Genomic DNA, 23641 nt, shown 5'->3' with positions numbered 1-23641 from the left:
TTTTTTTTTTTTTTTTTTTGGTTTTGGCTGCTTGGGGCGGCCAAAACCCTGGAGCCGGCCCTGGCTGCTATTCAAGTGATGTGTTGAAATAAGGTCTCTCTCACATTCCAGCATCTTTTTCTGTTTAAGCACACCGTGAAGTCATAGGGCTCCATTTGTGACATAGAAAGGTGCCATGAAAATGATTGTGATGCTGCAGAATAAAGCCTTATGACTTCACTGTAGTGAAACAGAAAATAGTTTGTGTGGTGGGGGGAAACTTAGCCTGGGCAGAAATAACTAATAAGAGAATATGGCAAAGACAGTTCTGGAAAACCTATGAGGAAACTGCTTTTTATGTTTTAATAGAATATTTTACATTCCCCTCCTCCCATTCAACTATAAAAGTTCCACTTTAAATATTAAACACTACTGTAGCTGTTCCAATTGTCCTTGTATGCATGAACAGAAAGACAAGATGTTATATCCTTAGGGCCATATACTGCTGTCTATCCACAACAGAACCCCTACTGAAATCAATTTGGCTTCCCAGTGTCAAAAAATTTTACTTTCTTCATCTCTGTTATGCATTTGAGCCCAAAGTGATTGGATAATTTGGCTAAGTTCTAGATAAGTTTCCAAACTTTGTGGTCCTTATCCAAACTGATTCATTTGAAGTTTGCCAATCGATTTCCCTGTAAATGAATATGTGACATTGCACCCAGTGGTGAGCTGGAGCCGACTGGCACCTGTTCTCAAGAACTGGTTGCTAAATTTAGAAGCCGGTGTAGAACCAGTTCCTAAAGGGGCGGGCAGGTGGGCAAACGCCAGTCTGCGGGCCACATCCAGCCCGCGGGACCGTCCTGTCTAGCCTGCCTGAGCTCCCAGCTGGGGAGGCTCCCCCGGCCCCTCCCCCGCTTCCCCCTCCCCTCGCAGAGCAGCAGAGGCAGCTGGAGCCCCAGCCCTTTAAATAGCCCCTGGAGCGCCCCGCTACCCCAGGGCTCCGGGAGCTATTTAAAGGGCCGGGGCTCCTCTGCTTCTACTGCCCCAGCCCTTCAAATAGCCGCCAGAGCCCTGGGGTAGTAGCAGGGCTGTGGCAGCTATTTAAAGGGCCGGGGTGGTAGAAGCAGCGGGAGCAACAGACTTTTTAAATAGCCACCAGATCCCCGCTGCCGCTACCCCAGGGCTCCAGTAGTGGGGCTCTGGTGGCAATTTAAAGGGCCTGGGGCTCCAGCCCCTGCTGGGAGCCCCAGGCCCTTTAAATTGCCCCCTGGGGAAGCTGGGCCACGCTGGTACGGGGGCGCACCGGCTTACTTTCACCTCTGGGTAAGGGGGTGGGGCTGCAAGCTCCAGCAGCTGCGCGGCATCCTTACACAGCAGCATGGTAAGGGGGCCGAGACGGGGTTGGGAGGAGGGGCTGGATAAGGGGTAGGGAGCGGTTGGAGGGGGCGGAGGTCGGGGGGAGGGCAGGCAGGGGACGGGGAATGGGGGGGGGGGGTTGGGTAGGCGTGGGAGTCCCGGGGGTCTGTTGGGGTGGTGGTGGATGGGGTTGGGGCAGTCAGGGGACAGGGAGTGGGCGAGTTGGGTAGGGGGTGGGATCCTGGGGGGCAGTTAGGGTGGAGGGTCTTGGGAGGTGGTGGTCAGGGGACAAGGAGGGGGGGTGATGGGTTGCGGGTTCTGATGGGGGCAGGACGTGGGTTGGGGTCGGATGGGTGGGTGGCGGGGGGGAGACAGGCACGTGGGGCTTGTACTCACCGCACGGTTCCCTACCGGGTCTTCGGCGGCGGGTCTTTCACTCGCTCCGGGTGAAGGACCTGCTGCCAAAATGCCACTGAAAACCCGGAGCGAGTGAAGACCCCCCCCTGCCGCCGAAGTGCCTCCGAGGACCCGGTAGGGAACCGGTTCTTAGGATTTTGGGAGCTCATCACTGGTTGCACCCCATAATGCTTTATAGAAATATGCTTATGAGTGTAAATATGACATAACTGGAATATGTTTTAAGCTAGATATGGCATGTAACATCTTTGCAAAGGTTATGATAGGATGAATATATTCATCGTATTTGTATGCATGTATGATTTTTATATCTGGAGTTATGAGTGTTGGCTCTATGCTTGTATTTAAAGTGTTTGTTGTAGGAAGCACCTAAAACAGATTTTGTCAACATAGTGTGAAGGGGTCATTCAAGTAATTGGGAATGCTTAACTAAAAATGGACTTTGGGAGACGCCAATCCACATCTGAGCTTTCCTGGGAACGTTCAAACTAACATGTAAACAATGGCATCAGCCTGCAAAAAGCTCAATCATTCATACACATGTGACTTGCCCAGGTGGCTAGAGACGCCATCTTGTGGCTGTGATGTTGCACAAGAGAGGATATAGAAGGCCCTGAAAGCCCCTCCATTTTGTGTTCAGCTGGCTCAAAAGATAACCTCTCCACCCCAAAGAGATGCCTGAAAGAAACTGGAACAAATGACAGTAACTACAGGGGTGTGAGTGATTGCTGGACCCAGATTAGGAAGGAGTCTAGTCTGTCAAAGAAGCTTATTGGAACATCTCTGAGGGTGATTTACACCTGCATTTGGCTTAGACTTGTGTATTTTATTTTATTTTGCTTGGTAACTTACTTCGTTCGGTCTGTTATTACTTGAAACCACTTAAATCCTACTTTTTATATTTAATAAAATCGCTTTTTACTTATTAATTAACCCAGAGCAAGTAATTAATTCCTGGGGGAGCAAACAGCTGTGCATCTCTCTCTATCAGTGTTATAGAGGGCGAACAATTTATGAGTTTATCCTCTATAAGCTTTATAGAGAGTAAAATGTATTTATTTGGGGTTTGGACCCCATTGGGAACTGGGTATCTGGGTGTTGGAGACAGGAGCACTTCTTAAGCTGTTTTCAGTTAAGCCTGCAGCTTTTGGGGGACGTGGTTCAGACCTGGGTCTGTGTTTTTAGCAGGCAAGCATGTCTGGCACAACAAGGCAAGGTACTCAAGTCCGAAGCTGCCAGGGAAAACGGGCGCAGAAGTAGTCCCAGCACATCAGGTGGCAGTCCCAAGGGTGTTTCTGTGACCCAGCCTGTCATAGAATATAATGTAGTGTAGACTATAAATACTCTGGCATAAGTTCCCTAAGAGACCTTATGGAGGACAGGACATGTAAAGGTCTGCTCTTCCATGCCATGCCCTCACTCCTCCCTCATGCTATGGAGATGATTGCTGATGCAGGAGGCAACAGAGCTGCCAGCCTCCATCAGCTATCTGCTGGCTGAGATCTAGGAGACCGGTATTAACTGCACTTTGTTTTGGATGCTGCCTTAGCTATAATAAGGAAGAAAATCTCTGGGGAGTCTTAGAAAGCAATGTCTTTGGATCTTACAATTTATCCTTTTTTCCCCTGCCTCCATTTGGGGTACTGATTTAATTGAAGTCCTACCAACACAGGCACCAGGCTCTCCATTAACTTAATTGGAGTAGCAACCTTTCAAGTGAGAGCCACATTTATGGAGATGCCTATTAGAGTACTTGTATTGACAATAAATGTGAAACAGACAACCAAGCTAATTCAATGATAAAAAGATAATTCACTTTGCAACATTGAAAAGACAAAAAACAAACCAGCCACAAGTAGTAACAAATACCCATCCCTTTTCTAGTGAAAAGGGAATCCTATGCTAGTTATTCTGTTTTTTTAAATGGCTGAATTGTATTCCAGAAATGTGTCTGTTGGATTCTGATCTAATACTGCCAGAAATAAGGAGTAAGTCCACTGAAGTCAATGGAGTTACGGCAGTGTAAAAATAAAATGAGATAAAGAATCAGGTCTTTATACTTTAGTGTAGGCAGACTAATTTATCAGCTGCCTGAAGTGTCCCAGGCTTCTTTAATTAATCCAGTAAAACTTGGCATTATAGTAATCAATTTTATTGAACCGTTGGGGGTACAGTGCAGCTACATTCTTGTTGAATACCTGATAGCCAAAGCTGCAAATCTTTCAGATCTTGGCCAGCATGGTCTCTCAAGCCATGTCAGGGATCTTAACCATGATCAGCACTGAAGGTCTCAGCTGCTAAATGCTCCCTTCTTCCAGTCGCTACCTTCCAAACATGGGAGATTACATCTGTGCTTTCAGGAGACACGTTGACTCCCTTTCTACCAGCTGCTTTAACATCAAATATTATGATCTTTTGAGTTACTCTCTGCATAGCAAATATGCACATACTACCTACATTAGAGCAGATCTTACTGGTATGGAACCACTCCCACCTAATTCAAACCTCTATGATATTGTGAGATTTGATTATTTCAGAGTGGCAAATGCGTACAAGCTCCATACCCAATCCTGGCCTAACCCAAATATTCTCCCAAAGCTCCAACACCCTGCCATCTGTATTGGAAATTTTAATAGCCACCACACCATCTAGAGCAAGTCAGATCAAAATGGAGTTGATCTTTTGGACTGGGCCTCACTTCATTATCTTCACCTCACCCATGACCCAAAACAGTGGGCGTACTTTTCATTTTGAAAGGAAGATTACTCTCCTGAGCTCCATCAGCACATGCAATTATACACTTCAAGCTATAAACAGTGTATTGAAAAACTTCTCATGTAGACAACATCCTCTGATCCTCACCAAAGATAATGTACCCATGCCCATTGTGAGCTCCAATAAAAACCCTCGCTGGAACAATCAGAAAGCAAACTGGCCTAGCCTTTACACAGTTCACTGACTGCTTGTATCCCATTACTTGTATCCCACACACCATCTCTACTGAGAAAGCTCACGTGCAGCACACAAAAACAATTTATAAAGCTCCGTTGAGTCAATTCCAATAGGCTGTTATAAGAGCTACATTCCCTGTATAGATGAGGAGCATGCAGAACCCCTCCAGCAAGTGGCGATCCAGACAGCTTTTAAACCGCTTGTATGCTTCTAGAAGAAAAAGATGAGAGCATGGCCCTGCACAACTAAACATGTCAAGATCCAGCTGCAAAGTCTGAGCACAAATCTGAAAACTTGGTACTGCTCAGAAGCTTCCACCAGAGCACCATTACCCATTTTCTCCAAACAGCATTGCTGCCCACCTGATAAATATTGCAAAAGCAACTTCTCCTTCAAAAAAGGTTGAAGGAGAGGTGAAGACAAAATGGCAGCAATACAAACAGTGTGTATATGAAACCAAATAAGACTTCTAGCCTTTCACTGAAGATGAAACAGAAAGGGTGATCAAAACAATGAAAATAGGTAAAATATTGTGAGCTTGACAATACCTCTCCCAAATTCCTGATGAAGTTGGGGGAAAAAACCTAGCAGATAATGGTTAAGCCATCTTTCTATCTAGAGTTATCCAGGAGAATAAAATACCTAACATTTGGCACAGCACAAAAGTAATACCCTTGCCAAAAACTCGAGAAAGATCACAGATTTCCAACAAGTTACTGCCCCATCTCTTTGCTAAACTCTGTACACAAATTACTTGGAAGTCTTATCCTTCAAAGAACCCCCCCTACTGTTGACGACTTCCTGAGTATATATCTAGCAGGTTTCAGACCAAATTGCACTCCCTGTGATCAAGAGCTGGCTCTCAACAACTATATCGAGAATGGCTTCCACACCAGGCAGAAGACAGGAGTAATTGCTAGATCTTACTGCTGCGTATGACACAGCCTGGCAAATGGGCCTACTTTACAAACGGTCATTGGTCCTACTCAAGTGGGTTGTCATGGCTGTGGACAGGCTGCCGGTTCCAAGTTTCACTCAGCCAGAAAAAAACCCATAAAAAATAAAAAAGCTGTTGGAGGCTCCAAAACAGGTTACACGAGGGCTCAATTCTAGCACCAACACTTCACAACCTTTTCACAAGTGACCTTCCCAACACCACTGCCAGGCATTTTATCTATGCAGACATCATCTGTCTGACAGTACAGGACTAGGATTTCAGACATCTAGAAGAAGTCCTGAATGCTGACATGAAAGAGAGGCTTGCTGTTGCAAAAGATGGATACTTAAACCTAGTATAAAAGACAGTTTCCATCTATGCTATACAAAGGCCAACAAACAGATCCCCGCTTCCTGAATAGACACAGGCTGGGCCACAACCCAAAGCCTGTGTATCTAGGTGTTACACTGAATCATACCTTGAATTTTAAGGAGCATCTTATCGAGACCTCATTGAAAACAAAGAAGAGAGAGACAGTCTGATCAGCAAACTAGCTGGTTCTTCCTGGGGAGCCAATGAGCAGACATTGAAAAACTCTGGGCTTGCCTTGTGCTATTTTGTAGCAGAATATCACCCCCCGCCCCCGATGCAGTTCAACTCTTTTCACATAGGACTAGTCGATACTCAGCTGAACAAACCCATGAGTATAACAGGTACTCTGAGACCAATTAACTTGGCCTGGCTGCCAGTCCTGACCAACATCAACTCTCCTGATATTAGGCAACAAGTCACCATGGAGAATCTGCTCCTTAAGGTGCAAGACATGCCATATCTATCCCTGCTTAGAGATGTGTTTAATCCACCAAGCCACCTCCTCAGCTCAAGGCACTCCATTTGGACAATTCCCCTAAGGAACCTCAACATCCCCTCCAGGTTGCAAGAACAAGATTCAAACACAGCCAATGACTATCTTGTGACAGATCCAACAGTCCAGAACCCTGGTTTCGATTTTCCACACCACTTTTGGGTAAAGCACAATCACTTCAGATGTGGAGTGACCAGATGTGCTGCTGATGACCATAAGTGAGGCCTCTGTCACTCCCACCTTTGCAGTTGTGGCCAATTAGAAGATGTAGCTCACATACTTGCAGGCTACATCCAACGGCAAGGATTGCCTGGTTCCCTCATGGACTTGCACAACACCCTTCCCTCAGCTACTGAATGGCTAAAACACTTAAATTAACGTGCTTGATTTGACTGTGTACATAGATGCAATCATAATATATACAAAAACTGTCCAGACTCTCTGGCAACTCAGCTTTCCCTATAACTCCACAAGTCCCGTCCCAGCATGTGCAAGGTCCTGTGTAAAATCTGAGATAGATTCTTTGAGATTGGTCCATTATCTTGGTCAAGAATCTGCAGAGGATTTTCACAAGAAATTGCACTTCCCTGGTGTTATTTTTCCTTACCAATCAGTGTAAACTTGACCTACTTGAATTATTCATCGAAAGCTATGTATTTGCCATATTTAACCTTTACTCCCTACCTATAAGTTGTCTGAAAAGTATCCTGAATTTCCCTGTTTATTGTGTCTCAGTGACTTCCAGAAAAAATGTATTCAGTTTGTAAATAAAGAGGATTACTCTTCCTGCCCCCACAACTGCCAACCCTGGGCTCAGGCAGTCTAGTCCCATCTCGTAGGAGGTGATCTCTCTCTTTTTGCTTCACTATTTTTGTTAAAGGTTCAGATGACCAAATTATGCCTAGAGTTATTGACTGCCTTGCAAGTGGAACTTAGTACATTAATTCTTTTCACAAAGTGATCACTCTATATCTCACCTATCACTCCTCATCCTCAAAGGAAACCTGTACAACAATTTCAAAAGACGAGCCTGGGAGCTTAAATTCATAACCATGCTAGGACACTAAAAATTGTGGATTTATGGTTTATTACAACAATCTGTAACCCTCTAATGCCCCTTTTGGACTATGACTATAGGGAGTTAATGGGCCACTTTACCTTGAATGGTCCCTTAGAATACGTTGTAACTACTTACACTAAAGTTTCTGTTCGACTTTGTATTTAGCTGTGACACTCTGAGTACCTTTCCCAGACCCAAGGAAGAGTTCGGTGTCGCTTGAAAGTTCATTTCTCTCACCAACAGAAACTGTTCCAATAAAAGATATTACCTCACCCACCATGCATTAATTCTGTTGATGCACAAGAAGGAAAAAAACACAGCTCGCTCGCTCTCAGCCATGATGTCTCTGTAGGGCTAACAGAAACAAAAAGCAGCGAAACTTATTTTGGACACTAAACCAATAAGATAGAACTCAGTGCACACGGGGAGCAGAACCTTTGAGTAAGAAGGTACCATTTTTACATATTGTGATTGCTGTTCAGAGCAGAGCTGCTCTTTATGCCTTTTCCTTTCCATAAGAAAGAGCATTATTATTTACCTACATCCAAATGTTCCCAGATATCAAAATACCCAATTTCCTTCTTGACTGGTGGAGAGAGACTTAAAATAAGACGTTTATTCTTAGCTATTTAGCAGATTTTCCATTCTCTTTTCTCGTCACGTTCAATGCACCAGTTGTACTTGTGCGTATGTGAACAGTTAAATTTACCAAATGTAAAGTCACCTGTCTCTTATTTGATAGCGTGCCAAGATGGTGCTAGAGCATGGCAGGACTCCCCATCCCATGTGCAGCGTTCCATATTCCTGCAGGAGTACAGACAGGGCCGGTGCAAGGATATTTTGCGCCCTAGGCAAAACTTCCACCTTGTGCCCCCCACCCCCACCCTCACCTCCCCCCGGAGCATCGCTTATTATAAACTTTCAAAAATGAATACTGCATAATGTGGCATTGTTCATTAGAATACATACACATTCGGCTTGAAAATTTAGTAATTTCATTATTTAATCTACATATTTAATGAAAATAAATGAATAACCTGACAGGCTGTGGGGCTGGCTGGCTTCAGGCAGGGGGGTGCGGCAGGGGTTGGCTGGAGACAGGGGGGGGTGCAGGGCTGGCTGGCTGCGGGCAGGGCTGGGGGGTGCAGCAGGGGCTGGCTGGAGACGGGGTATGGGGCTGGCATCGGGCAGGGCAGGGGGTGCAGCAGGGGCTGGCCTCGGGCAGGGTGGCGGGTACCAGGGCTGTCCCTAGATATTCTGAGGCCCTACGCAGCCCCCCCCCCCCCACGAGGGGTGGGTGGTGCTCTAGGCCTCCGGGGGGGGGTGGGAGCGGGGGGGGCCCCAGGCTTCCGTGGGGGGGGGGGCATGGCTGGCTTGCAGGGCAGGGGGGAACCACCCCCCCAGCTCTCACCGGCGGCGCGGCTGGGGCCGGGTCTCTGAGTGCAGGCCTGGCCCTGCTGCAGAGCTCAGGGGAGTGGGGCTGGGGCGGGGCCCTGGGGAAGAGCCAGAGCAGCAGGGAGCAGCGCAGCGTCCCCGGCGGCCAGAGGAGGAATGACATCACTTCCCGGCCAGCCAGAGCTTATCAAAGCCGCAGCGCCCCCTTGCACAGCGGCAGGAAGAGGGTTACACATTTAGCCGGCACCGGGTGAGCATCCCAGACATTTTGGGCACCGCTTTTTGGCGCCCTCAAATCTTGGCACCCTCGGCGGCCGCCTAGTTGTTGCACCGGCCCTGAGTACAGACTGAATTTGCTCATCTCCATGTAAGTCATGCTTTCACTAACCATTCTCCACACTCATTAGTCCCATACCTGTGTACATGGTCTTATTTGCAAAGGGCATGTCTCTGTCTCTTGTTGCACTGACAGTGAGCTCTCTAGCCAGGGAGGGTTGGGGAACTGCTGTGTATCACTAAGTGCCAGGAAAACCAAGGTAAGTTTGAGTTTGGATTTTGCTGTTTGCCACAAAAATCAGGAAATTTCCAGAACCTAAATCTAATCTTTTCCTCCTGTACTCACTTCAAGGACAGGGAATGAGAGCACAAGTCTCTTATGGAGAGGGTTGTGTGAAAGTAGCCTGCTCGCTCCTCTATGGCCTTCTGGGCTGTAGGGTACTCCATAATAGCTGCTTCCACATTCAGCTGGTGGTCTCTCTCCTCCCAGGTTGCAGGGATAGCCTTCCCCATGTGCTCAGCTAGGGTCTTCTGGGTCAGCGAGGTGATGTGATGACAATCATATTGTGAGCAACTTTGCAATGAAATATTGTGATGCATATCCACAGTGAATTTGTATCACCAGGCTTGCATATGACTGATGAGGCAGGGTAAGCTTTCCTAGCTGATCAGTTTGCCCAGACGTTAATTTAAAACATTCACCGATATTCCTTTTCTGCCTGCGAAGGCAAACAATTTCAAACCGTGCAGGTGCCATACTCCTAAACAGCTACATCCCTGCTTTGACAGCAAGGACCCTGATATTTTTAAAACCAAATTCCATACAGAGGAGCTTCTTTATGAACTTCTTCACTGAACCAGAAAAGCTAAGCTTCTCACGAACTGTCTTGTTTTTGTTATGTTTAATAGCATTTTTCCTTGTCTAAAACCTAAAAAGGAAAAATATTCTCAGTTTCTGATTGCTTCTGTTAATGTCAGAACAGCTCATTGGAAACCAACATCTCCAGCAATTTTTGTCTGAAATTATGTCAGTGTCGCCGGTCTCTACACTAGAATATACAAGGCACATGTGGTTACAATTACAGAGAAACATTCAGTGTTCAGGATGATAGGGCTCCCATCACCCTTTCTTACAGGAGGGGATAACTCGGTTAGAAACTCAGCCTGGTTCCTTATGTGCACTTTCTGAGCACCACCCTCTCTGAGGGGAGGGAGGCTTATGAGTACACAGGTCTGCTCTCTTGGGGCAGGGTGTTCAATCCTCTAACAAAGTGTGTCAGGAAATCTGCTGGTCTCAGGGAATCCATTCAGAGAGCCAGATCCTGCCCCACTTCCTCCTCCTGGCTCATTCACAGTCAAGCTATCGTTGGTAGGTACCCACCACTTAGACAAAACGGTAGTGCAGAGGGGAAAAAAAAATCATCACGCGGGAGTTTTACTGCTGCTTAGAGCTGCGTTAATGCCTCCTGGGAAATCCATTGGAAAGGATGATGTGTATGTAGTGTATTGCTCTTCTAACCCAAACCCTCAGAGAGTATATTTACACAGCAGCTGGGAAGTGAGATTCCCAGCTTCGGGAGACACATGTGTGCTGCCTCTGCTCATGCTAGTGCACTAAAAATAGCAGTGTACCTGAAGCGGCACGGGCAGCCACTTGGACTAGCTATCCAAGATCGATCCCACCCAACTCTCTGGGTACATACTCTGGCATATGCTGAGCCGCTGCCTGTGCCACTCCAGCCACTCTGCTTGAGCTAACGCATTAAAAATAGCGGAGCTAGTGCGTGTATGTCTATCCACGCTGGGAATCACATCTCCCAGCTGCTGTGTAGACTTACCCTGGGACAGGCTTCCTCCCTGCCACCACCAGTCTGTGCTAGGAGCTACAAACAATACAGCAGATACTGAAAGCAAATACCCCTATGGGTGTGTCTCCCGTCATTCCTAAACTAATGTGTCACACACTCAGGTCCTGTATCCTGTCTTGGACAGTGGTCAACACCTAGGAAGGAGCTCCTCGAGCCTTTCCCCGCTGCCAGAGTCCCCGCGGATGGAATCTTTCTGGGTGGAGGGAAAGACTCAGCAGTGGGACACCACACTGCTTAAACTAGCAGCGTAGATGGGGAGGCACTGCTTGGGTGAGTAGTGAGCCGTGTAGGGTACATACCCACAGGTTCAGATGCATCTTTGTGCTATTCACCTAAGCAGTGCCTCATCATCTACACTGCTATTTATACCCAGGCTAGGGGTGCATTCAGTCTATGCACTCTTAGCAGTGCCAAAAGAAGTGTGCAGTGTAGACGTAACTTAAGAGAGTTCTATAGTCTCTCTCCATCTAGCTTTTGCACAGTTTTCATTAGTTTGTTTTAGCTAATGTAATGGCCCTATATATTATACAGAAATAACATAGGACTGCAAAATTATCTGAATAATTTTAAATGCTTTTCTCATTTTAAATATAGTTTCATTTGATACTGCAGTATTCATTTTTATTAATAAGAAGTTATTTCTTTTTTATAAATGGTGAACTGGAGTATCTCATAATTTCTTCTTCTAAATAGATCAAGACTTTGATCTAATGCAAGCCTTGCTGGGAGTAGAGACTTTCTACCTACTTTAGTTACAAAGAATATTCAATTAAACATGGAAGTTTAATTCATTTAGTTATGAAAATTAAATGAGCTCAACAAAGGTACATTTGATTGCCTCAGGAGGAAAAAAAAACCCTCTCTCCAAGGGAAGAAATATGAAGGTAAAATAAAAGTAAGTTCTACTTCTCAATAATGGAAAGTTGGTGTCAGGACCCCAATACTGCCACCAATCCTTAGGGAGCATCCTTAGACGATGCGCTGAAGAGCTGCGCCTGACCAACAGCTCTAATGCTACAAGCCTACCGCAGCCACACCCCAGACCCCGATTGGATGGACAGGCAGCATTCTCACTGGGTGCCTGGACTATACAAAGGCCCCAACTGGAAGAGGAAGCTGACTGAGCAACAGGCCGTTGCCTGCTGCCTAGACTGCCTTGCTGTTCCTACTGACCCTATCTTGTTGCCCTGCTGTCTCGCCTGATCCTGCCTCCCTAAACAAACTGACCCAGCCCCTTGGATTGGATCCGCCAGCTACTGACCCCTGTGCAAACTCAGACCATTGCTCTGGACTGCCTGCAATACTGATTGACCAGCTGGCTACCCAACCACTCATGCACCATTGACTAGAACTCAGGACTGCTGCCTAACCTGCCTCAGCCACTGGGCATTACAGTTGGGAAGAATCAAGGGCCTAGACTTGATATGGCACACAAGTCACATCCACAATGAACATATGCAGAACACACAACCAGAGACTGGTGTTGATGCCACACATGATTCTCGGGCAACAAAATCTTTGTGGATCATTATAAAATCTATCCAGGTCAAGGAAAACATTCCCTTCAACACAACAGAGCTTTCTTATATTTCTGCACATTTGCTTGGACAATCAACTTTCATTCAAAGAAATTTGAGCAACTGGTAGCTCTCTGAGAAAGAAAACCATCTGGATGTTGCATTAGTTACCTACCATTTTTGCAGATGGGGCAGCATTGATCTGGCTCATACACTGGATCCACACATTCAGTCTGAGGACAAGCAGACACTGTGCACAGCACTTCACCATTGGCTTCGCAACGGCATCTCTCACATGGGGAAACCTGAAACACAAATCCATTCATTTTTTAATTCATCCATTCAATATTCTCTCCCAGGCAGCATAATGCCTTTCTTTGCCTCTGTCTCTTTTACATGCATCTTGTCTTCCACAGTTATTCAGACAAAAGTAGGGCTGCTGCAGTCTGAATTTAGGGCAGCAACCATGCTAGCCCCAGGCACTACTCTGAATCTTTGCTCCAAATTGAGCAAAGCAAAAGGTTCTGAGGAAGAGAGTCATGTGAGACTATTAAGTAATAGTTGGAAGACATTCCCCCTGGCTCCAAGGATTGATGTGGGGATAGTCTAGAGCTGGTCTTTTATTATACTAAAAGTAATTTTGATTTAAAATGGCTTTATGACTAAATTTTTCATTTTCTGATGAAAAAAATCAAAATCTCAATATTTTTCACAGAAAATTCAGACCAAAAAATGAAAAAAAAAAATAAAATAAAAACCAACTGGTATTTTCTATAACTACCAATATTTGAAATTTACACGTAGGAAGATTTTGAGAGGAATAAAAATAAGGTCATGCTTTGTAACTTCTTCAAAACATGATTGGTTTAGAGGGAACAGTGGAAAAATGATAATTACTGAAACAAAAGTACTGTTTCTCTTAGGGCTTGACCCTACTCCCAGCGAAGTCAATGGGGAAACTCGCATTGATTTAAATGGAGCAGGAGCAAGCCCCTAATTAGGAACAGTTGGATATGCATGTGATTCTTATTTCCTGGATATGTAAAACACCCCCCACAATTTAACAGAATGCTCCCTTGCCCTGTTCCCCCCCCCCCCCCCCCCCACACACACACATACCCCTCATCCTCATGTCTCTTAAGTGCACCTGAACCCTTCAGAAAAAAAACAGGGAGGGGCACAGGTGCACAAGGGCCATTTCATAATGCTGGTCTCTCCCCTCTGTTGAGGGTGTGATTACTACTGCTGTACCCCAAATGGCACTGGTACACACAGCAGATTTCAGGGAAGGAAATGTGTTAGAACACTGTTTCCAGTGACATCCTCCCCTCCCCCATGTTTAAGACCTGGACATCTTCCACACCCAACATTTCTAGAAATGAACTTGAGGTTCTGAAGTGCTCACATAAGGTTCTGCCTCCTTCTCTCCATGCCATTTAATTCCAGATTCCAGTGAAACAGAAGCACCAACACACTGTCAGACAGGCTGTTCTCACCGGATCTCTGTCGACACTCAGAGTGGAATTGCCAGAAATCTTAAGGAAGTCTGTGCTCACTAGAGGATCACTCAGGCTTGCACCTTTGGGGTCATCTTTGATTCCTCCCTCAAATAAGGTTCTCACTTACTCCACTAAAAATCCCCAAGAGCCAGACCTTCCACTCTACCTCAACTCTCATTTGTGTCAGCATTCTTTTATCTGGACTACAGAAACATCCTTCTCCCTTGCTTCCCTACTTCTTATTCAACCGGTCATATCCAAAGTTATCTTCCATACTCACTGCTACTTCTGCCTGAATCCCTCCACATTTTCTGCTTCTCTCTCTCCTCTTCCTCACTTTCAAATCTCGGTACAGTGCTACCCATGGTTACATCAATGCCCTTGTCTCCTCCTATACACCTATGTTCTATGCTCTGCCACCAATTTCTCCATTCACTAACCTCTTCCTCTCTTTTTGCTCATGTGTCAGACCCTCTTTTCATGCTCTCTCTCTCCACTTTGCCCTCCTCCCTTACATTTAATTTGGTTCCGTTAGACTTCCACAGCTAGCCGTCCTCTTCTAGTGCTCTTCCCTATAAAATATACTATAGCTTAAAAAAATCCTGTAGCTACAAAATGCACAACAAAGCCACATAATGCACGTCTTTGTTATAAGCTCTTTGGGGCAAGGCCTCTGCCTTCAAATTGTTTATAAAGTGCCATGCACATCTATGGCACTATAGCTAGGGCCCTACCAAATTCATGGTCCATTTTGGTCAATTTCACAGTAATAGGATTTTAAAAATAGTAAATTTCATGACTTCAGCTATTTAAATCTGAAATTTCAGAGTGTTGTAATTGTAGGGGTTCTGACCCAAAAAGGAGTTGGGGGGCAGGTTGCAAGGTTATTGTGGTGAGGGTTGTGGTACTGCTATCCTTATTTCTGTGCTGCTGCTTGTGGTGATGCTGCCTTCAGAGCTGGGCAGCTGGAGAGGGGCGGCTGCTGCTGGCTGGGAGCCCAGCTCTGAAGGCAGAGCCACTGCCAGCAGCAGCGCAGAAGTAAGGATAGCATGGTATCATATTGCCACCTTTACTTCTGCACTGATGCCTGCAGAGCTGGACCCTCAGTCAGCAGTGGCCTCTCTCCGGCCGCCCAGCTCTGAAGGCAGCGCAGAAGTAAGGGTAGCAATACCATGACACCCCCCCCCCAAAATAACCTTGCAACCTTCCCCCCCCCACACAACTCCCTTTTGGGTCAGGACCCCCCCAATTTGAGAAACACTGGGCTCCCCCTGTGAAATCTGTATAGTATAGGGTAAAAGCACACAAAAGACCAGATTTCATGGGGGGGCGGGGGAACGCGTTTTTCATGGCTGTGAATATGGTAGGGCCCTAGCTATAGCAGAAGAGGAAGAGGCTATTTCCAGACCAATGTATAGAATCAAGAGATTCAGGTATTTGACAAACTCTGGATGAGCATCTGAAATTATGGGTGTTTATCCAAGTGAAACCTGAATTCTGAATATTTTGAAGCTTACAGGTCACTACTGAGAAACCATTCTTCTGTAGTTATTTTTATCTGGAGATCTCTCTCCCACTTTACATGCTAAGATACAAAATATATGGTTTGCTTTTAAGATCTTAGATAAAACTTCATCAAGAAATCAAGTCTTCGGGTTAAATTCACCAAGAGTCTAAGTTGGCACAATTCCATAGACTTCACAATATTTGGGTACATTTAAATAAGTGGTGAATTTAGCCCTGTTCTCTCTGACAGCTTGACAAGATCAACAGCAAGAAGAGGGTATACTCATTTAAGTATTCCATATACTATGGTACAGCCAGCTTTTATATCACTTTTTATATCCTTGTATCTGATGCAATGAAGCAGCAATCAAGATTGAAAAAAAGATATGTTAGGAAGAACATTTATTCAGACTTATAAAATTAAAACATCTTTTAATTCAGCAGCTTATTTACTGGAATTTCAACTTTGACAGAACCATTTGCCTTCAACAAAGCATAGACTGCCCAGAACATGAAGCCATTTAACAAAATATTAACGGCACTGTGGAAAGAAACAATCCTGATTTAAAGTCTGAACACATGTAAGGTGTTCATAAAGATGTATTTCCCTCAAATATAATGTGCTTTTGAAGATCATACCTTTCAGAAACCAAACGCTCTAGATAAACAGATGTCCAAGTAGTAGGTCATGAACACTTTTTTGCATGTAATATATAGCAGGTTATTGCAAAGAAATATTTACAATGATCCTTTAATAAGCACTGTCATCCATCAGACATTGTTTTGTTCTGTTTTTTTCCCCGTTTTTTTCCTCGGATGAGATGTATATTCTTCCCTGGATACACCACCACATATATTTCCTACATCTACAATGTGATCTATGGTACACATTTCACTGCAACTTGCTAATTAGAAGCACCTTGCACTTTGGTGATCAGGAAGAGATTTAGTACAGAGACAAATTCTCATTTCAGTTACACCAAATGTAAATCTGGAGGAAATCCACTGACCTCAGTGTAGTATCTCCACACTTACACAGTGTAACCAGGATAAGAATCTGATGCTAAGGCATCCTGTTTTTCCAGCCACAACAGTTTCTTCACTTTGGCCTTCATTGGGCAAACATTCACGTTGGTGAGCACTTGCAGAGTCTGTTGTAGTCTATGGGATAACTCTTACTCATACAAGCTCTCCAACATGAATAAAAGAGTTGTACAATGTAGTCCTTTAAGAACGCAGTAAAATGAGCACATAAGTATTTCTTTCTATTCTGTTTTGTAATATTTTCAAGAGTAGGAGTCAAGTACATTTTCAGTAGAAGTGAAGCAGAATAGTTGTTAAAGCAGCATTAGCTCTGTCCCTTATAGAAATGCCCAGGGAGCCCTTATTTGCATATCTTTGGACCAAATGTTGCTGCTTCTTTTTTCAATTTAGGCAAGATGTGGTTAAAACTATAGAAAGCCAATGCCTGAAAGAGGCCAAAAAAGTAATATTAATAAGGATCAATGTATAAGAGATAGTCTAGCAAGGAAATGCCTTGGTATGACACCATGTAATTGGCAGGGAATCATAAGTCAGAATTGGAGAAGGCCCATTTGTGCCGCTTCCATTTTCCTCTCCCCTCTAACGGATGAACTCTTACTTCAGCATAGGTTCTAATGGCTGATGCGATGGGGCTGCCACCAATTCTTTTGGGACACTATTCCACAATCTAACAGATCATGCAGTTAATCGTAAAGCAATTTCAGAGTTAGGAATGAAGAATACTACATAAGTTCTAAGTATTAACTATATCACAACAGCAGATCTTCCTATGCTAACAGAGAAGAACCAATAAGAAGCAGATAAATCTGACCTAATTTTCCAGGCAGCCATAAAACCTATAGGAAATCGCAAGAAGTTGTCTTCTTGAGGGTTTAAAGGAAGATTATGAACAAGTGTATAAATGTTTTTCTGTGGCGCTACAGATGTAGTAGAAAAGTTTGCATACATAAGTATGCAAACAAGTGGATCAGTTAAGGGTTCCCCAATAGAAGAGCAAGAAAAATTCTAGCATAATACAGGCAGCAAGCCAGATCCACAGCTCTTTAATGTCATAGATCAGTTGAAGTCAGTGGAGCTATGTCAATTAACACAAGTTGAGGATCTGGCCCAGCATGCATACCAAAGTACTTTGTTTTAGGCAATTTTTTTCTGGCCTTTGGGGAAAAAAACCCACCTGGCTTACAGAAAGTGGAAGTTCTCTATTTGTACTTTAACCAAGACAGGGATTAAATAACTCAAAGAAAAAAAATCCAGAAGTCTATATTTCGTTCCTTACATCTCTGAAAACTCTAAGTAAAATAAATAAATAAATAAAATCCATAAAACTATATCCATTTACTCTTGGGTTGATATTTCTAGTAACATTTTCATTCCAGTTATACTCCCCAAGAGATCATGAACACGGTTAGGCTGACAAGCATTAATATATCAGTCTTCTTTATATTTCTCTGTGCCTTCAAAGCACCACAAATGCTTTGAAATCCATCTGGATTTGTCGTCTTCAAGAATTTCAAGCGAGTTGTTCATAAATTAAGTTCTTTGACAGGACAGAAGTTGTGATAAACAAAGCAAAATCTGTGACAGCAAAGTATCCAATTTGCCTCTGAGTAACAAAGCCCAGTAATGATCACAGGAATGCTTCTTTAAAATTTGAATACAAATAATAAAGAGAGATTCCAATACGATTCTATCTTCATTGAGGATTTCCATTTTAATCACAGTTGGGAAACTATGTTCTTTTGTAAGGTACTTTTGCTCCCAATCCCATTAAAAGTTCTCTCTAAGCTGAAACACTTGCCATACTGCAGCATGGCCCCACAAAAAGCTATACTGCAAGAGGTAGATGAAGACATCTTTATTAGGCTTCTGAGTTTTGGGGTTTTGTTTTTTCCAGTTTTGGTTTGCAATAAAATTTATTTTCCTTCCTAACACTAGTATATAACAGATACTACCACACACACAAATATAAGCAAAGTCTGTATGCAGAGATTGATGTATCTCCCTCCACTCCTAGTTTCACAGGAGCAGATTTTACCATGGCTTGGGGAGAGGGTTTTTTTTTTTTTTTTTTTTCCCTTTTTTTCTTTTTAAATAAAAACTTATGTCAAACTCCATTTATATACAATATATACATGCACACACACGTTTGTGTATGCATATATGTGAATCTGCATACACATTTTTATATATACACATAATTCATGTAATCATTTAAGGAGTCAATATGTTTTTCTTCATCAGAATATGTGACTCATTCCCATTAATGGAACATATGCATACAGAGAGAATAGACTTACCTGTTTACAAATACTTCCTTGACCTAAATCAAATGGTAGAGAGTGCTGTACTTAACATCCACAAGACAGTTGTGACTACAGTTATAAAAATGGATTCCAATACTGGGTGCAGTTATTTCCATCGGCAATTGTGCATGCATTTAGTGGTGATCTGATTGCACATGTAAGTTACTTCCCTTCAATCTTAATCAATTGCAATGGTATATGAAAATAACTGTGCCTACTGTTTTGCACCTATGATATTATAGGCTGAGTGGAGGCTCAGCTATGCAGTGTCAGTATGATAAAACATATAGGCTGCAATTAAAATGCTGTATAGCTTTAGTGATTTTCCTTAGCCACCCTGAACACACGCATATCCTTACTCATCCTACTTATTACTTATCCTAACAGAGAGCACGAATAATTGAAAAATGGCACTGTATTATGGGAAGGTTTCATTAGAACTGCCAGAGTCAGAATGGGGTAAAACAAAGCTGAAAACACAGAAGAAATATAGTTCTGAAAAAGATCTATGGGCACTGTCCAGTATTACACTTCCAAAGCTATCAGGCATGATTGTTGTGTGACAGCAGTGAGCCCATGGGTTTTATTCTTCCACCACACGCAGAACTTAATGAAGTAACCTAACTGCATTTTAAGGCTACTCTACAGTCAGTAATGCAAGATTCTTACATTAAAGGAAGACATAGATGGGGTTGGAAAGCTGTGGATGAGGAACACATTAAAATTCTAACACTAAGCTGTTGAAACCTGGAGACAACATATGCAGGGAAGCACATTATTTTGACATTGCTTCTGAATGTACTGTGCTGAAACAGTAAGGATTTCAGAACCTGGCCATAAAAGGACCACCCATATTTTAAATTATTTCTTCACCTTTGAACGGAATAAATTGCTGTGCCAAGACTCAAGACCTTAGGGAGGGAGGAGAGGAGATGAGCCTACTGTTTGCTGGCATATGCCTTGATCGGTGCTAGTGTTCTGAGCATAGCCATCTAGAGATGGCAGGGAGAAAGTGCTCTGTTCAGAGAATAAATCAGAATCGTTCTCTGGCTTTTTTAGAAGGTGAAAAAATATGGAAAGGCATTCAAAAGAAAAATAAGTTCCTAAGATTACACAAATACCACAGATGACACCAAAGAAGAGACAAGCAGTGTATTTATAACCTTCATAAAGATTAATTTTCTCTCTCAAATATATATATAAGAGACAGGCATGAACTGCAAAATTCTGGGCTGGATTTCTAACTCCCTTTATTATCCCCAACTCCCAAAAGTTCAGGAGCATTCAGATCTGGGTTTTGGCTCAGGCCCCCCATCTAGCAGATGCACACTCCCAAATGTGCATGCACAACAGTACCTGTTTACAGAACTCAGCTATAATGAAAATCAATTTATAAGGGGCGGGGGGAAGTAACTGTATGATCAGGCCATAAGTCCAACACTGTTTCAATACACAAGATGCATTTGCAATGATAATGAACCTCCACCATTGTGAAGTTTCCTGTTTAAAAATAAAAAAAAAAGCTTCACTATAAAAGTATTCCACTAGATAGAAAAATTGACTATTTAAATACTGCCATAATCTGTCCTCTGAACCATACTCTGATTAATACACCAAGGTCCATAATCATACCCACAGAAAATTATTATGTAACTGTGACATCCCAGTTTGAGCATACAAAAAAAAAAAAAAAAAAAGAGATGGATTAAAGGATGCATTACTGTCACTAACTGGCTATTAACAATGGAAATCAGCCCCAAATGGCAAATAGGTTTCACAAAGGATAAGTTTTATGGTTAGCATTGTAAAATAAGGGAACAGTAAATGTAATGCTGAAAATGCCATGGAAATCCTGTGGAAACTCTCAGGGCACATACATATTAATACTGAATGGCTTCGTTGTGATTTTTTTTACACTATAAATACAAAAGGAATTAATAAAGATCAGCTCCCTTATTTTTAAAATGTTATGGTTTCACTGAACTGGAAAGGTCATGTTTAAAAGGAAAATTATACACTGCTGCAGGTGCAATATTAACAAGAAAGAAAAAAAACCCCTCTCTAAGAAACCATTTCAAGAACATAAGATCACAGAACAACCCTCACCATTTTTTTTAATCTTTTTTTTTTAAATAAAAAAGCCCTTACCATGAATTCTTCTAGTGTCTGGTAGGTCTTTCCTCTGAACTCACAGTAGTTCTTCCTCTCTTTGCACTGTGGGCAGCACTGACTGGTGTCTACATGAATACACCGTGGATGGAGTCTTGGGCACTCAGGTTGAATGCACAGAGGTCCCTCATCAGTGCAAAGACAGGGGCAAGCAGAGGGACCTGGAGTAAACTTCTCCCCAATAGCATAAACGAAGCCACTCTCATCCACACAGCCTTTCCCACGGTAATCTGGATAGGCATACTCCTCCGGAGGCTCAGGAGTAGTACTAGCAACAACTTCTGGGAGGGATGGTTCTTCAGCCGCCTGAGGTTCCTCTGGAACACCATCCCTTTGCTCCTGTGCTTGAATGTTCCCAGATTTACTGCTTGTTCCTTGACTATTCCAAACCTGTTTTTGCCTAGTCCAAGATTCTTTGTTTGAATAATTTCTGTTTCCTTTGCTCTTCCAATCTCTGGTGCCCTCTTCCCGCCCATTCCTTCCAAGTTCATTCATTTTCCCTGGGCCTGTCTGACTCTGACTGTCTGGCCTGGTTGATGTATGATCCCTCTTTTCCTGACTTGTTTTTATCTCCTGTTTGTCTGGAGCCTTGGCCAGTTTTTGCACAGGTATGGTGGAGCTACAGAGAGCAACCATGAGACAGCAGGTTACAAGAAGAGAACTAGAGAGAGCGCCAATTGCCATTGCAGTAGAGCTGGGCATCACCTACGGCATCCCAGAGGGACAAGAGATGCTGCATTCACATCAGAGGGAATCACTAAGTAAATCCACAGTCCCTAGGAAGAGAACAATTAGAAATACTTCAGCTCACACGTTTTTCACCGTGCATTTGTACCAATGCCACATCTCAAACAACATGCAACTTTGTTTGATAATTTATACAAAAGACAAACAAAGTTCTTGTGCTGCATCCCTCCTCCCCACACTTTGCCTGTATGTTGTTTTATAGATTGCAAGTTCTTTGGGACAGGGACCGTCTTCTTACATCCTTAAAAATGCTGTACAAACTTGGTGAGGTATAATTAATAAGAGCTGGCATAAATCAGTTTTTAAACAAAAAGACTGCTGTAAAGTGGATGTACCTAGAATCAAATGAAGCTCCTTAAATCACAGCAGACTCCAGAACAAACATCAACCATTCACTTCCATTTCCTGACTTCATGCATGATGATTTTCATTAATCTTTTATTCAATCTGATAAGAGTTGTTTTAAAATAACTGCTAGTGAGCATGATTTAAAAAAAATTAAGTACAAGCATGTTATTAAAGCCAGCAGAACCTAAATAGATCTCTTTGCAATTTCCTGCAGTATGCATATGCTGCCTGTTTCTTCCTCTGCTTTACAACAGCAAAGCAAAATAGTTTAGGACTCTATAGCAGAGATTTATTTAAACCTAATGTTTAGCAGAGTTTAACAAAACATAACTACCCCAGCTATTGATTAAAAATATCATATATTAAAATTGTATGTGGTGGACAAAAAATGTGAGACACTGGGTAAACATAAATAGCCTTTACAATTGTCTTCCAACTTTCTGTATAAATTAACATTTGAGCTACCTTTGCACAAAGACCTTTGGGAAAAAAACCCACCATCACCACCACCACATTTCCAGAATATGAATAGCCCTAGAATAAATGCACCTCTTAGCCTATCTCACATGCAGTTCTGGCTGAAGAAACAGACTAGGGCAGGCATATCATACATCCCACTTTGCTGTCTGCTTTCTATACAGTTTCTTATTGACCTAGAAGGTTAAAAAATAAGAAGAAAAATTGATCCCTCCCACACACACACACCCTGGTTTCTGGGGGTTCCTGTAGCTATTGTGGAAGGCAAGATAATGTCTAAGTCAGTGAATAGCAGAAAGCCACCTCTGTGTCTGGGAAACCGAGAAGAGATGGAGCAGGAGATAAACAATTGCAAGACAACTGTTCTGCATTCACCCTCCCCACCTAGGGGGCTGCTCAAACTTTCCCATGGAAGGCAGACAGTGGGGGCTGACGAGCATCAGACTATCCCAGCACAACCTACCTTTGCTAAGCCCCTCTCCAACCCCGGGAGCAGCAGCCACCTCTCTGCCTCGGTGCCTGGGAGTTCAGAGCCAGCCCTCCCCTTCTCCGCCTGGCATTGCACTCCGCCAACCGCCCCGCTCTCCCCTCCCTCGTCGTCCCAACTTTCCCCGGCTGGGGCGAGCCGGCAGGAGTTCAGGCTCGGGAGGGCGGGGAAAGGCGGGCGGGGGCAGCGCCCCTTCACCTACATGCACGCGAGCATGAGCCCCGCAGACCGCGGCTTCAGCCCAGCAGCCGGCTCCTGGCGAGGAGAAGCCGCAGCTCCAACTTGGCTCCCATCCTCTGGCCACACGGCGTGTATGCGTGTGGGGGGAAATCAGCTTGCTGCTGCCCCCTCCTCCTCGGGAACAAGCACCGCAGCCACCGGCTGCACCTGCACAGTCCTTCTGGGCTGCCCCGGCCCAGCCCCCCTCTACTCCTCT

At 43.8% G+C, this 23641-nt stretch overlaps 1 protein-coding gene across 1 annotated transcript in view; it reads right to left on the bottom strand.

Annotated features, from left to right (window-relative positions):
* The window catches only part of LOC112117074 (brorin), a 109224-nt gene extending 85969 nt beyond the window's left edge, over nt 1-23255 (bottom strand). Inside the window, exons 1-3 of the mRNA XM_029912067.1 lie at nt 23182-23255; nt 21126-21922; nt 12801-12930 (exon numbers count right to left, since the gene is read on the bottom strand). Of these exons, the coding sequence (XP_029767927.1) occupies nt 12801-12930; nt 21126-21848 (853 nt within the window). The 5' untranslated portion in view covers nt 21849-21922; nt 23182-23255. The remainder of the gene's footprint in view (nt 1-12800; nt 12931-21125; nt 21923-23181) is intronic.
* Nucleotides 23256-23641: the final 386 nt, after the last annotated feature.

Source organism: Terrapene carolina, unplaced genomic scaffold (assembly GCF_002925995.2).
Source record: "Terrapene carolina triunguis isolate 2854851 unplaced genomic scaffold, T_m_triunguis-2.0 Scaffold179, whole genome shotgun sequence".
NCBI lineage: Eukaryota > Metazoa > Chordata > Testudines > Emydidae > Terrapene > Terrapene triunguis.
The sequence above is the reverse complement of the archived record's forward strand: the minus strand, read 5'-3'. Positions and strand labels throughout refer to the sequence as shown.